Source organism: Stenella coeruleoalba (assembly GCF_951394435.1).
Source record: "Stenella coeruleoalba genome assembly, chromosome: 2".
Classification (NCBI taxonomy): domain Eukaryota; kingdom Metazoa; phylum Chordata; class Mammalia; order Artiodactyla; family Delphinidae; genus Stenella; species Stenella coeruleoalba.
Window position 1 is genome coordinate 166285302 of NC_137147.1, and position 15900 is coordinate 166301201.

The window sequence follows — 15900 nt, forward strand, 5'->3', positions numbered from 1 at the left end:
CTGGTCTTTCTCCAACAGATATAATTAGAAGAACTGATTCATTTGATCTGAGAAAGCAAAGGATCCTTAGGTGAGCAGGGAGGCAGTGAGAACAGCCCTTGAGGGCAGACTGAATTAAAAACTAGGAGCATAATAAATGATATGGGGTGGAGAAACCTAATCTATTAAGAGCCACAATTTTCCTCCTTCACAACATTTCTTATTGCTTTTAAGTCTTTTAAAAAATCCTACCCTGCTTGGAGTTTGCTGAACTATTTTTAAAAAAACATGTAACATGCTATACAATTGACCCATTTTAAACATCCATTCTATGCTTATCAGTATATTCATAGAACTGTGTAACAATCACCATAGTCAATTTTAGAATCTACTTCTACTTATACTAAACAGATTAAATTCCAGGAAGATTTAGAAATGTTATTTTCATATTCTACATATATAGTTCTCTTTATAACTTAATTCTTATAATTTTTTCCCATTTTTATATATGAAACATATAAACATAAATTCATTTATTACAATTGTTTTTTAAATTATTTATTTACATAACTTTGTGCTACACAGAGAAACTGAGAGAAGACAAAGCATGTATATATAGTGTTTATTATTTTAACCATTTTATTTATAATATCTGGTTTTCTTTTCTGTCATTATTTAAAATGATATTTTCTGCTCTTTAATGCCTCTGCTGTCCATGCTATATTTCCATACTTTAAATTTGCTGATTCTTTCTTCTGACAGTGTTAAAATACTGAACACCCCCTACTGGATTTAAAAAAATTCAGTTATTGTACTTTCAATCCTGGATTTACATGTGTTCCTTTTCAAAATAATGTATTTCTCTTTGTATATATTCCCTATTTGATGAAACACTATCAGACCTTCCTTTCCTTCTAAATAATGTTTACATTTAGTTCTTTGAACATATTTATAATAACTGCTTTTTAGTCTAGTTTAGTTTTAGTTTTGTCCAATATCTAGGATTCTCACAGGCAGTTTTTTGTTGCATGTCTTTTTCCTTGTTATATGTCACATTTTACTGTTTCTTTACCTGACCCATAATTTTATGCTGAAAACTGAATATTTTAGATATATAATATAGCATCTCTGCATACTGAGTTCTTCCTCTTACAGGGCATATTATTATTGTTTTCTTGTTTATATATTTAGTTATTTGGCTAAAATATTTTACTGAAGTCATTTCCCTTAGCAGTTTGAAAGCATAACTGTTGCTCCCCAAGGGAAAAAGCCTTGGATAATAGTGGTTTTAGGAGTGTTGTCTTTGTCTCTTTCCGTTACATCTCTGTTAAACTGTCTGCCTCTTTTGGTGTCACAGCAGAAGTCAAGGGCAGTGTGCCTATCACTGTTACAAGAGTAAAGGCTGTAGTACAATCTCTGAACTACGTAACAAAACTAATGACTCTACCACAGATGAGTTAGGATAATATACCTGATATTTCCATCGAATAGAGAGAAATGGTAACCAATGAATTAACTATCTGTTAAATTCCCCTTGTTGTTATCACATTGATCCGGAAACCTTTCTCCTTTTCCTTCTATCTAAGCCAGTAATAGAAAAAGATTAGAACAGAACTGAACATACTTGCATCAAGTATATTCTAAGGCCACTATAGCATTTAATTTTATGGTTTAATTTTTAAATGGCTCATTTCTAAAAATCAAAATGTCTAGCTAACTTTTAAAGTTCTAGTAAATACCACAGTACAATTAATTATGAGGGTAATCACGAAGACTTTACCTATATAATAATAATATACAAGTACTCTTATCATTAAAAAATTCATACATAAACTCCAAAGAAGGTAAATAAACCATAAAGATTAGACTTGGAAGGATTAGACTTACCAGGGACACTCTTTGGTTGTATCTTCATTTCTGCCATTAATATACGTCTTCCAACAGTATCTTTCAAGGGTTCTAGATCAATTTCTATAGAAATAAACAGATATCAAAACACTTTGTAAAGTAACCCTAACACATGAGTGTGTGTGTGTGTGTTCATGTGCAGTACTATCTTTTATATATATATATATATATATATATATATATACACACACACACACACACACACACACACACACACACACACACACAACGGCTGTGTTGGGTCTTCGTTGCTGCACGTGGACTTTCTCCAGTTGTGGCAAGTGGGGGCTACTCTTCATTGCAGTGCACAGCCTTCTCATTGTGGTGGCTTCTCTTGTTGTGGAGCATGGGCTCTAGTTGTGCAGGCTTCAGTAGTTGTGGCACATGGGCTCAGCAGTTGTGGCTCATGGGCTTAGTTGCTCTGTGGCACGTGGGATCTTCCTGAACCAGGGCTCAAACCCATGTCCCCTGCACTGGCAGGTGGATTCTCAACCACTGCGCCACCAAGAAAGCCCCATGTGCGGTACTATCATAATTAGCCTTGTTATTAATAAATATGCATTATAATGGATTATATGGGTTGAAGAATCATTAAACCTTAGAATTGGAATGGCCGCTAGCAATCATTAAGCCTCCATATATTGAGGCTTAGAGATGTTAATGACTTGACCAAGATTGTGTATCCAGATGACAAACTTGATGTACAACCTTCCAACTTATAATTCTTTAACCAGTGCTTTTTCCATACAATGCTATCTCTTATGCTAAATTAAAATATCTGGGAGAGTTATAATAATATAACTCTTAAGTGTACATTAAACTCATAATCATACTGTAGGGATATATACCCAGTAATGTGGAATATAGCAGTTTTTTCCTCAGATTATGTTGCAAACTAGGGTCGCCATGGAAATTTACCACAGAGCAGAAATACTTGGACTCATCCAGGAATATTTTAATGCCCTTTTTATGTTACTTAAGCATAAACAAAGTAGGCATCAGTGATGGAAAAGAATAACAGAATGTTTTATAGATTGAAAAAACGTGCTCTCCCAAGTCCTTTCAGCATGTAGACCTTGTTGCTTGGGAGGAAGAAATGGTTAAATTTGTAGAAGTACCTGGATTGAGATTGGGTCTCTTACCATTTGAGTTCCTATGTCATTTAAAATTTTTGCTTGATTTAGTAACTGCAATTAGGTCCAATTACAAGAAAAATACATGAACATTATTAGAGGAGAGTTTATACTGAAAAGGAATAATTAGAAATGATCAACTATTGGGTCTAAAATTTTGTGGTGAATTTGTTTCTAGAAGAACATGTACCTGAAGTTAGAAACCTGTCATGACTAAGATACCCAGATGGAAGTCTTTTTTCAGAGAACTGGATGAGTCAGTAAGTATTAAAGGTTGTGCAATCTGTGTAGAGGTGGTTACCTGCTGCAGCACCATTACCAAAATGAAACAGGTGTGTCAGATTAGGCAGAACAACTTTTCAATACTTAAGTAGCAACATTTTGTGAAAGTAATAAGATCTATAGCAAAACAAAACTGGGGAATATTAGCAGTTAATATTTTAGCTTCTCTAGTTCTTTTTGCAACTGGTATATGTAAGAAGGACTTGCTCATTTGAATTAAGGAAGCAAAGAATACTTAAATAAGCAAGAGGCAATGAAAACAGCATCTGAGGGAAGGTTAGGTTAAGTACTAGCAATTAAAAAGTATGTGCTGGAGAAATGTATTATCTAGTAAAAGTCAGTTTTCTCCCTTATCATACCCTCCCACTTTTGAAATCCTTTTTTATCCTATTCTTGGCATTCATTGAGCTAGTTTTAAAACATATATAACATATTATACAATTTGCCCATTTAAAGTGTTCATTTCAATGTTTTTAAAGATATATTCACAGAGTTGTATGACCATCACCACAGTCAATTTTAAAAGAGACTAGGCAATGTTCTTACCACAAAAAAGAAATGATAATTATCTGACATGATGGAGGCATTAGCTAACACTAGGGTGGTCATCATGTTGCAATATACAAATGTATCAAATCAACACCTTGTAAATGTTAAATACACAATGTTATAGGTCAATTTTTTCACAATGAAAAAAGAATCTACATCAGAATTATACTAAGTAAATTCCAGTAATTCCAGTGAGGTATAGAAATGCTACCCTCATATACCATTATTCCCTCCTCCACATTTTTGCACTGCTATTATACGTATTATAAATATAATAACCTATAAGCTATAAAGTCATTTTTAAAACTTAACATTATTTATGTTTAATTATTGTTTAATTATTGCTTTATTTCTTTACATATATGTATTTATACTACCTTTTATAATTACAGAATTACTTTTACCCAGTCTCTTTTTTAGGGGATTCAAATTTTCAGCCTGAAGAATTTCCTTTGTAGTTGTCATAAAGTGAATCTGCTAGCAATGAATTTTCTCAATTTTTTATTTGTTTTAAAATCTCTTTACTTCACCTTTATTTTTGAGAGATAATTTCGCTGGATATAAAATTTTGGGTTGACAGTTATTTTTCTTTTGCATTTTGAATAGGCCATCCTATTGCCTTGTGCTCTCCATAGTTTCTGATGAAAAGTCAGCCATAAATCTTATTGGAGTTCCCAATAAGGAGTAGAAATAACAGTTTTCCAGTGTGTGCATGTATCAGTTTATACTACTACCAGCAGTTTCTGAAAGTTCTGTAATAGTTGCTCTACATTATCATGACTTGATTCTGTCATTCTTTCTGATTTAGGCTCAATGATGGTATGTCATAGTATCTTCATGATTTTAACTCCAATTTTCTAGATTACTAATAGGGCTATAATTTTCAAATGTTTATTAGTCATTTAGATATCTTCTTTGGTGAAGTACATGTTTAAGATTTTGACCACTTTTCTATTGGGTTTTCAATTTATTTCTATGCTAGAAATTCTTTAAATATCTGGTTGAAAGCTTTCTGTTGGATGTTTGTGCTGCAAACCTACTCTGTCATTTGCTTTTTTTTTCTCTTAACGGTTGAAATGATTTATTTTTAATGTTTTCTTTACAGCATTGGGACTGGCTAGCTAAAACTCAGTTTATAAGGGAACATACTGATCAATCATGGCCCTGAAAATTAAGTACTGAAACTATTTTAACAAACCAGGAATTTAAGGCCAAAGTTTAACTCCACAGCAACAAAGAATAATTCCCTTTGTGCTAAACCTTTACTGCAGCTCTTTCATAGACTACTTGCTGAGTTTCTACTTTGTGGAATTGTGGATGAACAGCCAATTCTTTTTCTTTTTATTAGTTACCTATTTTATACATATTAGTCAATCCCAATCTCCCAATTCATTCCTCCACCCCCCTGCTTTCCCCCCTTGGTGTCCATATGTTTGTTCTCTACATCTGTATCTATTTCTGCCTCGCAAACAGGTTCATCTGCACCATTTTTCTAGATTCCACATATATGCATTAATACATGATATTTGTTTTCCTCTTTCTGACTTACTTCACTCTGTATGACAGTCTCTAGATCCATCCACATCTCTACAAATGACCCAATTTCATTCCTTTTTATGGCTGAGTGATATTCCACTGTATTTATGTACCACATCTTCTTTATCCATTCATCTGTCAATGGGCATTTAGGTTGCTTCTGTGTGACCTGGCTATTGTAAATAGTGCTGCAATGAACACTGGGGTGCATGTGTGTTTTTGAATTACAGTTTTCTCTGGGTATATGCCCAGTAGTGGGATTGCTGGGTCATATGGCAATTCTACTTTTTGTTTTTTAAGAAACATTCATACTGTTCTCCATAGTGGCTGTATCAATTTACGTTCCCACCAACAGTGCACACCCTCTCCAGGAGTTGTTTGTAGATTTTCTGATGATGCCCAGTCTAATCGGTGTGAGGTGATACCTCATTGTAGTTTTGATTTGCATTTCTCTAATAATTAGTGATGTTGAGAAGCTTCTTATGTGCCTCTTGGTCATCTGTGTCTTCTTTAGAAAGATGTCTATTTAGGTTTTCTGCCTATTGCTTGATTGGGTTGTTTGATTTTTTAATATTGAGCTGCATGAGCTGTTTATATATTTTGGAGATTAATCCTTTGTCCGTTGATTCGTTTGCAAATATCTTCTCCCATTCCGAGGACTGTCTTTTCATCTTGCTTATAGTTTCCTGTGCTGTGCAAAAGCTTTTAAGTTTCATTAGGTCCCATTTGCTTATTTTTGTTTTCATTTCCATTACTCTAGAAGGTGGGTCAAAAAAGATCTTGCTGTGATTTATGTCGAAGAGTGTTTCCCCTATGTTTTCCTCTAAGAGTTTTATAGTGTCCGGTCTTACATTTAGGTCTTTAATCCATTTTGAGTTTATTTTTGTGTATGGTGCTAGGAGTGTTCTAATTTCATTCTTTTATATGTAGCTACCTTCCCAGCACCACTTACTGAAGAGACTGTCTTTTCTCCATTGTATATCTTTGTCTCCTTTGTCATAGATTAGTTGACCATAGGTGCATGGGTTTATCCCTGGGGCTTTCTATCCTGTTCCATTGATCTGTATTTCCGTTTTTGTGCCAGTACCATATTGTCTTGATTACTGTAGCTCTGTAGTATAGTCTGAAGTCAGGGAGTCTGATTCCTCCAGCTCCATTTTTTTTCCCCTCAAGATTGCTATTCAGGGCTTTTTGTGTCTCCATACAAATTTTAAGATTTTTTGTTCCAGTTCTTTAAAATCTGCCATTGGTAATTTGATAGGGATTGCACTGAATCTGTAGATTGCTTTGGGTAGTATAGTCATTTTCACAATATTGATTCTTCCAATCCACAAACATAGTATATCTCTCCATGTGTTTGTGTCATCTTTGATTTCTTTCATCAGTGTCTTATAGTTTTCTGAGTATAGGTCTTTTACCTCCTTAGGTAGGTTTATTCCTAAGTATTTTACTCTTTTTGTTGCAATGGTGAGTGTCATTTGCTTTTTAAATATCTTAATGGTGTATTTTAATGGATACAATTCTGAAGATTAAATCCAGTTTTAAAACATTTACATTTATAGTTAGTGTCAATTGTATCCTGTTTAAAAAATATCTAGTCCAAAGACAGGAACATATTTTCCTATAGCATTTTCTAGGAGGCCTATTATTTTATAATATGCATATGAATAGAATTATTTTGAAAAGAATATTTTTTTTACTGTTGTTACATATTTTTTGTCTTCAATACATTTAAGTCTATTTATCTATCATTGTACCAGTAGCAAACTGCTTGTATTATTGTATTTTTATAATAATACCTGATACCAGGCACTTTATATCCTTCAATTGTAGTCTTCTTTGTCAAGATTATATTTCCTACTTTGGCCCTATGCATTTCTATATAAATTTTAGAATTACCTGGTCAATTTTTAGAAAAATTATTGCTAAAATTTTGATACTGACTGCATTAAATACATAGATTTTCAAGAAATTTGTTCTTCAAAATATTGAGTCTTCTAATCTATAAACCTGGAATATAGTTCCATTTATTTAGTTCTTTAAAATTCTCTAAATAATGTTTTGCAGTTTGCTGTGTTGAGACTTTGAACATCTTTTTGAACATTTTAATAGACTTTGTTTTTTTAGAGCAATTTAGGAGTTCAGAGAAATTGTGCAGAAACTACAGAGAGTTCTGCACTCACTTCCACTGGTATAGTTTCCCTATTATTACCATCTTGTATTAGATCATACGTTTGTTACAATTGATAATCCAATACTGATACATCACTAATAATTAACACCCATGATTTACATGAGAGATAACTCTTATTTTGTACAGTACATTATGCATAATGTGCATAAATGTAAATTATGCATTTTGATAAATGCATAAATGTACATTATGCATTTTGATAAATGCATAATGTCAAGTGTTTACTACTACAGTATCTTACAAAATAGCTTTGGCACATTAAGAATTCCCTGAGCTCCAACCATTTATCCCCCTTCACCCTGAACCCCTGGGAACTCCTGATCTTTTTACTGCCTATAGATTTACCTTTTCCAGAGCGGTATACAGTTGAAATTACACAGCTTTTTCAGACTGGCTTCTTTCACTTAACAATATGCATTTAAGTTTCTGCCATGTCTTCTCCTGGCTTGATAGTCCATTTATTTTTATTGTTGAATAATGTACCATTATATGGATGTACCACAGATTGTTTATGCATTCACTTACTGAAAAACATCTTGTTTGCTTCCAGTTTGGGGCAGTTATAAAGCTGCTGTAAACATTAATGCAGGTTATTGCATGAACGTAAGACCTTAACTCATTTGGGTAAATACTAAGAGCACAACAGTTGGATTGTATGGTTAGAGTACGTTGAGCTTTAAAATAATGCAAACTGTCTTCCAAAGTGGGTATAGAATTTTGCATTCCCAACAAGAATGAACAAAAGTTCCTGTACTCCACTTTCTTGACAGCATTTGGTGTTGTCAGTGTTTTGGATTAGCCATTCTCCTAGGTGTGTTTCATTAGGTATCTGATTGTTGTTTTAATTTGCACTTATCCAATGACATATGAGTTCACACACTTAGCCATCTTCACATCATCCTTGATAAGGTGTCTGTTCAGATATTCTGAGAGTTTTTAAATTGGGTTCTTTTTTAAGTGTTGAATTCAATCTTTTAAAATATATTTCAAATGCAAGTCCTTCTTAAGATATGTGTTTTGTAAATATTTTCTCCCAATATGTGGCATGTCTTTTTGTTCTCTTAAAAGTGTCTTTCACAGAGTATAAGTATTAATTTTAAACAAGTCCATCTTATCAAATATTTTCTGCCATTCCTTTTCTAGTTTACTAAGGGAGCTTAGATAATTGATTTTTGATCTTTCTCATTGTCCAATATATGCATCAAATGTTATAATTTCCTTTTAAGCACTTCTTTCACTGTGTCACATAAATTTTTATTAGTTGTATTTTCATTTTCACTTACTTCAAAATATTTTTTATTTCTTTTGATACTTCTTTGAACATGTGCTATAGAAGTGTATTGTTTCATCTTCAAGTATTATGGGATTTGCCAGCTATCTTTCTATGATTGATTTCTAGTTTAATTCCATTGTGGGCTGAGAGCATAATTTCTGTGATTTCTATTTCTTAAAATCTTCAAGGTATAATTTGTTTTGTAATGAGGTCTATCTTTGTGAGCAGAGTATGTGAATTTGAGAGCAATATGTATCCTTCTGTTGTTGCAGGACGTATTCTAGTAGACATCAGTTAGATCCAGTTGATTGATGGTGTTGTTGAACTCAACTGCTGTTACTGATATTTTTTGCTTGCTGGATCTGTCCATTTTTGATAGAGGGGTGTTAAAGTCTCCAACTATAATAATGGATGTGTCTATTTCTCCTTGTAGTTCTATCAGTTTTTGCCTCATGTATTTTGAGACACTATTGTTAGGTATAAACACATTAAAGAATGTTACGTCTTCTTGAAGAATTGATTCCTTTATCATTACCTGATGCATGTATTTATTCCTAGTAATTTTCCTTGCTCTGAAGTCTACTTTGGTAATAATATAGCTACTCATGTATATCTTTCTCTAAGCCTTTACCTTCTGTGAGTGTGCGTGCCTCTTTGTGCATGTATTTATTTTTTTACAGCTTTAATAAGGTATAATTGACAAAAAACTGTAATATATTTAAAGTATACAACATGATGATTTGATATACATATGTATTGTGAAATGAGTCCCACAATCCAGTTAATTAGCACATCCATGACCTTACATAGTTACTATCTCTTTTTTTTTTTTTTTTGGTGAGAATGCTTAAGATCTACTCTCAGAAAGTATCAAGTATACAACACAGTATTACTGGATATAGTCATCATGCTGTACATTAAATCTTCAGAAGTTATTTATCTTATAACTAAAAGTTTGAACCCTTTGACCAACCACTCTCCATTTAACCTACCACCCCAGGACCTGGTGACGACCATTCTCCTCTCTGTTTCTATGAGTTTGACTCTTATTTTAGATTCACATATAAGTGATACCATACAGCATTTGTTTTTCTCTGTCTGGTTACTTCAGTTAGCAAAATGCCCTCCAGTTTCATCCATATCATTGCAAAGGGCAGTATTTCCTTCTTTTTTATGGCTAGATTATGTGTGTGTGTGTATAACACATATACATACATACATATATGTGTATATATATCATAAACATGGGTGTACAAATGTCCCTTCAAGAGAGTGATTTGATTTCCTTCAGATATATACCCACATGTGTGATTGCTGGACCATATGGTAGTTCTATTTTTAACTTTTTTGAGGAAACTTCATACTGCTTTCCATAGTGGCTGCCTGGGAGGCAGCATTTCAAGTAACCCTGTGAGAACTGCTCCGAGGAGGTGAGGTGGGGAGCTAGGTTATATAGAAGTTTTGTAACAAAGGGCAGGTAGTCTGAACTTCAAGATTATTGTTAATTAAAGAAAACCAGATGGCCCAAGTTAAGGAATTTAGCGCTTTTCTATGTATGGGAAGAGGCAAGAGTCTGGGCTCACTGAAATCATACCTTTGATTTTTGACAGTTTTTAAAATACTCTGTTCCACTTTTTTCGTTATTTTTCAATTTGCCTTTCAATTTGGGAAGTTTCTATTGCCATATCTTCAAGTTCACTGATTTCTTTCTTTGGCTGTTTCCAGTCTACTATGGAGCCCATCAAAGGCATTCTTAATTTCTGTTATAGTGCTTTTGATTTATAACATTTCATTTTGATTATTTCTTAGAGGTTTAATCTCTGCATACATTATGTATATGTTCTTTCATGTAGTCTACTTTTTCACTAGGGCCCTTATTGTATTATAGTTATTTTAAATTCCCAGTTTGAAAATTCCAAAATTTCTGCCACATCTGCATCTGGTCTTGATGCTTGCTTTGTGTCTTCAGCCTGTGTGTTTTGCTTTTATCATGCCTTATAATTTTTTGTTTAAAGCTAGACATGATATATCAGGTAAAAGAACTGAAGTATATACGGTTTTGTTATGATGTTTTATGTTCAACTGGAGACGAGTTAGACTGTGTTTTCTGTTTTATTGTAGCTGGTGTCACAGGCTAAAATTTCCTTTATTTTCCTTTTTTGGTCTCCCCTATTGTCTTTGGCTTTCCCTAGAAAATACTTCTTTAATGGAAGCTGAGAATTGCAGTTTTTCCATCTGTAACCCATTATCCATGGGCCTTGGTGAAGTGGTGGTAAGGTATGAGGGAGTAGAAAAGCATTCTATAATCCTATGATTAGATCTCGGTCTTTTATTGGCAGTCTCCTCTGGTCTGTGACTTTCACAATTGCTTCTCAGCTTGTTTCCCCCAGAAACAAGATTCTTGATTCTTCTAGATTCTTGATTCTTCAAGATTCTTTAGACAGAAAGGTTAAAGAGGGCTGGACTTGGATATCTCCCTTCCCCAATGTTTAAAGTCCAAGAGGCTGGAGTTTGGTATTTCCTTTACCTCACATCTGTTAGGTTCTAGTAAAGTAGTTTTTCTTGAAGGCAGGCCTTTGTTAAGAAGAATGCTATTGGTGTATTTCAGATGTTTACTTTTCTCCTCCCTTTGCTGAAAGCATGAGTAGATTTTATTTCTGATACTCAGCTAAGGTACCTGGTAGGGCTCCTGGAGGCAAATTTCATGAAAGTGTATGGCATATCCAGGGCTGTGTCCTAGAATTTTTTTATTGCTCAACCTAGTTCATGTTCAGTTTCTGGCAATTGTTCAATTATTCTTAAGTTTTCCTCCTAATTGCTGGCTCCAGTGTTGGTTTCTATTCCCAGGAGTATGTAATTTTCAGTATTCATCTATCTCCACAGATTGAGAGTGGCAGTTTGCCCTGTGACTTCAATTCTCTGACAGGGCTAAGAAGAGTTGTTGACTGTCAGTTTTTTCAGCTTTTATTGGTTTGGAGTGCAGAAGTGAGGACTTCCAAGTTCTTTACATGTGGAAGACAAAGTGGAAGACAGAAGTCTTGCATATCTTTAAAAAATAATTATTCCTAGATTTTTTATTTGTTTTGGTGCTAATACAAAATTTCATCATTCCTAAAAAATGTTCATTTTCTAATTTTGTGTTCTTAGTATATAGAAATAAAACTGGGTTTTATACATTTTTACTTTATATTCAGTAATTTTAATAAATCCAGTTGATTAAGAGTTTATCTGTAGACTACAGATTCTTTTAGACTACATACCTGCACAGTTACATCGTCTGCAATTTATGAGTTTTATTTCTTTCTCTGAATGCTTACAAGTTTTATTATTTTTTTGTAAGAACTATGGTTGCCAGTACAAAAATGAGTAGAAATAGTGATAACACACGTTTATCTCATTCCCAGTATTGGAGGAAATATTTTACTATAAAATTGCTAAAATTCTTTTGTATTTTTTACAGATACAAATGTCAAACAAGGAAATATTATGAAGAGTGTTTTATTGAGATTTAATGATTTTTTTTCCTTATTCAATAAATATAATGTTTTTTATTCCTGTAAAATTGGCAGTAATGTTCCCAATTTCTATTCTGATTTAATAGCGTGAGTCTTCTTTCTTTTTTCTTCAACAGTCTAGTTAAAGTTTTGTCAATTTTGTTGATCTAATGTGAGTCTCTTACGGAAAGTATATAGTTGGATATTTTTTTTTTATCCATTCTGTCAATCTCTGCCTTTTGTTTAGAAAGTTTAATCCATTTACATTTAAGGGACTTATTATGCCATTTTGCTATTTGTTTTCTGTATGTCTTATTTTTCTTTGTTCTTCATTTCCTCTAATACTGCCTTCTTTTGTGTTCAATTTATTTTTTTTGGCTGTGTCATGCAGCATGTGGGATCTTAGTTCCCCAACCAGCGATCAAACCCATGCCCCCTGCATTGGAAGCACAGATTCTTAACCACTGGACGGCCAGCGAAGTCTGTCAATTGATTTTTTTAAGGGACTAGTTTTGTTTCCTTTCTCATTTCCTTTGTGTATATTCTACAGATATTTTCTTTTTGGTTACCAAGAGGATTATGTATAACATCGTAAAGTTATAAAAAATCTAGTTTAAATTGATGCCAATTAACTTCAATAACATCCAAAAGCTGTACTCCTATACAGCTCAATCCCTCTCTTTTTGATACTGATGTTATGAATCGTATCTTTATACACTGTGTGCCCAATAACATAGACTTATAATTATTTTTCTTTAAACTATTGTATAAAATTAAAAGTAGAGCTCCAAACTAAAATTACAATAATACTGGCTTTTATATTTGCCATGTACTTACCTATACCGTAGATCTTTCTTCATACAGCTTCAACCTACTGTCTAACATCCTTTCACGTCAACCTCAGGGATTTCCTTTAGCATTTTCTATAGAGCAGGTCTAGTGGTAATCCCTTCGATGCTAGGAGTGCTCCTATTCTTTGTAGATTTTTTTTGTGCTGGGCACTGCTTCACATCTCCACAAAATTTTCTTACCAGTTTGAAGATGGCTTTTTCTTAATTGTGCATTCTCTTGGTTACTGTAAACATTTCACTGTTTCCCAGTGCTCTGACAAAGTTGGTTCTGATGGCTTTCTGCTTTTTGTTTTTCTTTTCTTTTTTTTTTTTGCGGTACACGGGCCTCTCACTGTTGTGGCCTCTCCCGTTGCGGAGCACAGGCTCCGGACGCGCAGGCTCAGCGGCCATGGCTCACGGGCCCAGCTGCTCCGCAGCATGTGGGATCTTCCCGGACCGGGGCACGAACCCATGTCCCCTGCATCGGCAGGCGGACTCTCAACCACTGCGTCACCAGGGAAGCCCTCTTTTTTTTTTTTTTTTTTTTTTTTAATGTTTCTGTCAGGGAGCAAGAGCTTAGGGCCTCCTAGTCTGCCATTTTGCTGACATCTGCTTTAAAGTGGTTGTTTGAAAGCTGCTACAGAACACTTAAATTTATCTTATTGCAAAGTACTTAAGAACTTAGTCCTTTGGCCACATCAGCTTTAACATAGGTTTTTTTGGCCGTGCTGCATGGCTTGTGGGATTTCAGTTCTCTGAACAGGGACTGAACCCAGGCCATGGCAATGAAAGCCCTGAATCCTAATCACTAGGCCACCAGGGAATTCCCTAGCACAGGTTTTTTAACTATTAGAAATTTGCCAACTTTGTGATAAGAAGATCACAAAGCAGCCATATTGCCTATCTAGTGATAATTCCATTTTTTCATTGTCTTGTTATCATAAAAGATGATATAAGTAACGAAAATTGTGTTCTCTGAGGAACTGATAATATAGCATCTAGTCTATGTCATGAAAATTCATAATGTAGGGAAAAGCCTATACATATATTTTTTATGAGCAGATAAACTCTTAAGCATTACCTAATTAATGTTTGTTTGGTGGAGTAATGAGCACATGATAAATTCTTTTAAAATACATATTAATTGGGCTTCCCTGGTGGCGCAGTGGTTGAGAGTCTGCCTGCCGATGCAGGGGACACGGGTTTGTGCCCTGGTCCAGGAAGATTCCACATGCAGCGGAGCGGCTAGGCCCATGAGCCATGGCCGCTGAGCCTGCGTGTCCGGAGCCTGTGCTCCGCAACGGGAGAGGCCACAACAGTGAGAGGCCCATGTACCACTTAAAAAAAAAAAAAAAAAAAAAAAAAAAAAAGATACATATTAATTGATATATTGATTGGTTAATAAAATAATGAAATTATTACAGTTGTCCCTCGGTATCTGCAGGGGATTAGTCTCAGGATCCCCTGTGGATGCCAAAACCTGAAGATGCTCAAGTCTCTTGTATAAAACAGTGTAATGTTTTCCTATAACCTATGCACATTCTCCTGTATACTTTAAATCATCTCTAGGTTACTTATAATACCTAATACAATGTAAATGCTATATAAATACCCATAAATGCTATGTAGATAGTTAGTTGCCAGTGCATGGAAAATCCAAGTTTTGCTTTTTGGAACTTTCTGAAAATTTCTTTTCAGAATATTTTTGATCTGTGGTCAAGTGAATCTGTAGATGTGAAACCCATGGATACAGAGGGCCAACTGTATTAAATTGAGGAAGGTTTTCCTATGTTTGAATTTCTTGTTTTCTTTTAATAACTGTACTACACAGTTGAAATACTGTAACTCTTAGTAAGTGTTCTACTGTGCCCAACCATTATAAATCTCTACTTACCTACCACTTTGTTTAAACCTAATTGAAATATTAGGTCATTAACTGATGGATTCACTGCTGGAAGATTTTCTGCTGTATCTGGATGTTCTGAGGCTGCTTCATTTTTAACTGTAATAATAATAGATTGCCAGATTAGTTGATTTAAAACTAACATTTTGTTGGGGTAAAATTATAAAGTTAATAAGAGCGATTTACCGTATACTTATTTAATCTTATTTAATTAACAATTTAACATACTGCTTATTCAATTAAATACAAATATGTCTAAAAATTTTTAAAACTTTACTAGCTACTAGTTGCCAGATATTATTATATCTGTACTTTTCAAATATTATCTCATTTAATAAGAATTCTAGGAAGTAGGTATTTTTATTCTCATTTAACAGATGAGGAAAATAGAGCTTAGAGAGATTATGCATATTTTGGAAGGTCACATAGTTATTAAGCACAAAAGTTTGAAATGAATTTTGTTCCTTTAGACTCTAAAACCTACACTCTAGCTAGTAAACTGAAATGTCTACTGAGATTGAGAATGTAGTATGAGTGAAATAAACCTGATGATGTTTGGAGTGGCATGAATAGCAGAAATGAAATGGAGAGCACAGGCATACCTCATTTCATTGTGCTTCACCTTTACTGCCCTTTGCAGATACTGCGTTTTTCACAAATTGAAGGTGTGTGGCAACTGTGCATGGAGCAAATGTATCAGCGCCATTTTTTTTTTATTGGCGTATAATTGCTTTACAATGGTGTGTTAGTTTCTGCTTTATATTTCAGTGCCATTGTTTTTTTAACAGCATTTGCTTACTTCATGTCTCTGTGTCACAT

General features: G+C 34.0%; 1 protein-coding gene across 26 annotated transcripts in view; it reads right to left on the reverse strand.

Moving 5' to 3' along the window:
* The window catches only part of CCDC7 (coiled-coil domain containing 7), a 290894-nt gene that overhangs the window by 64920 nt on the left and 210074 nt on the right, over nt 1-15900 (reverse strand). For all 26 annotated transcript variants that reach the window (XM_079912715.1, XM_079912716.1, XM_079912713.1 and 23 more), the window contains 2 exons: nt 15073-15180; nt 1867-1950 (listed from right to left, as the gene is read on the reverse strand). In XM_079912715.1, the coding sequence (XP_079768841.1) occupies nt 1867-1950; nt 15073-15180 (192 nt within the window). The remainder of the gene's footprint in view (nt 1-1866; nt 1951-15072; nt 15181-15900) is intronic.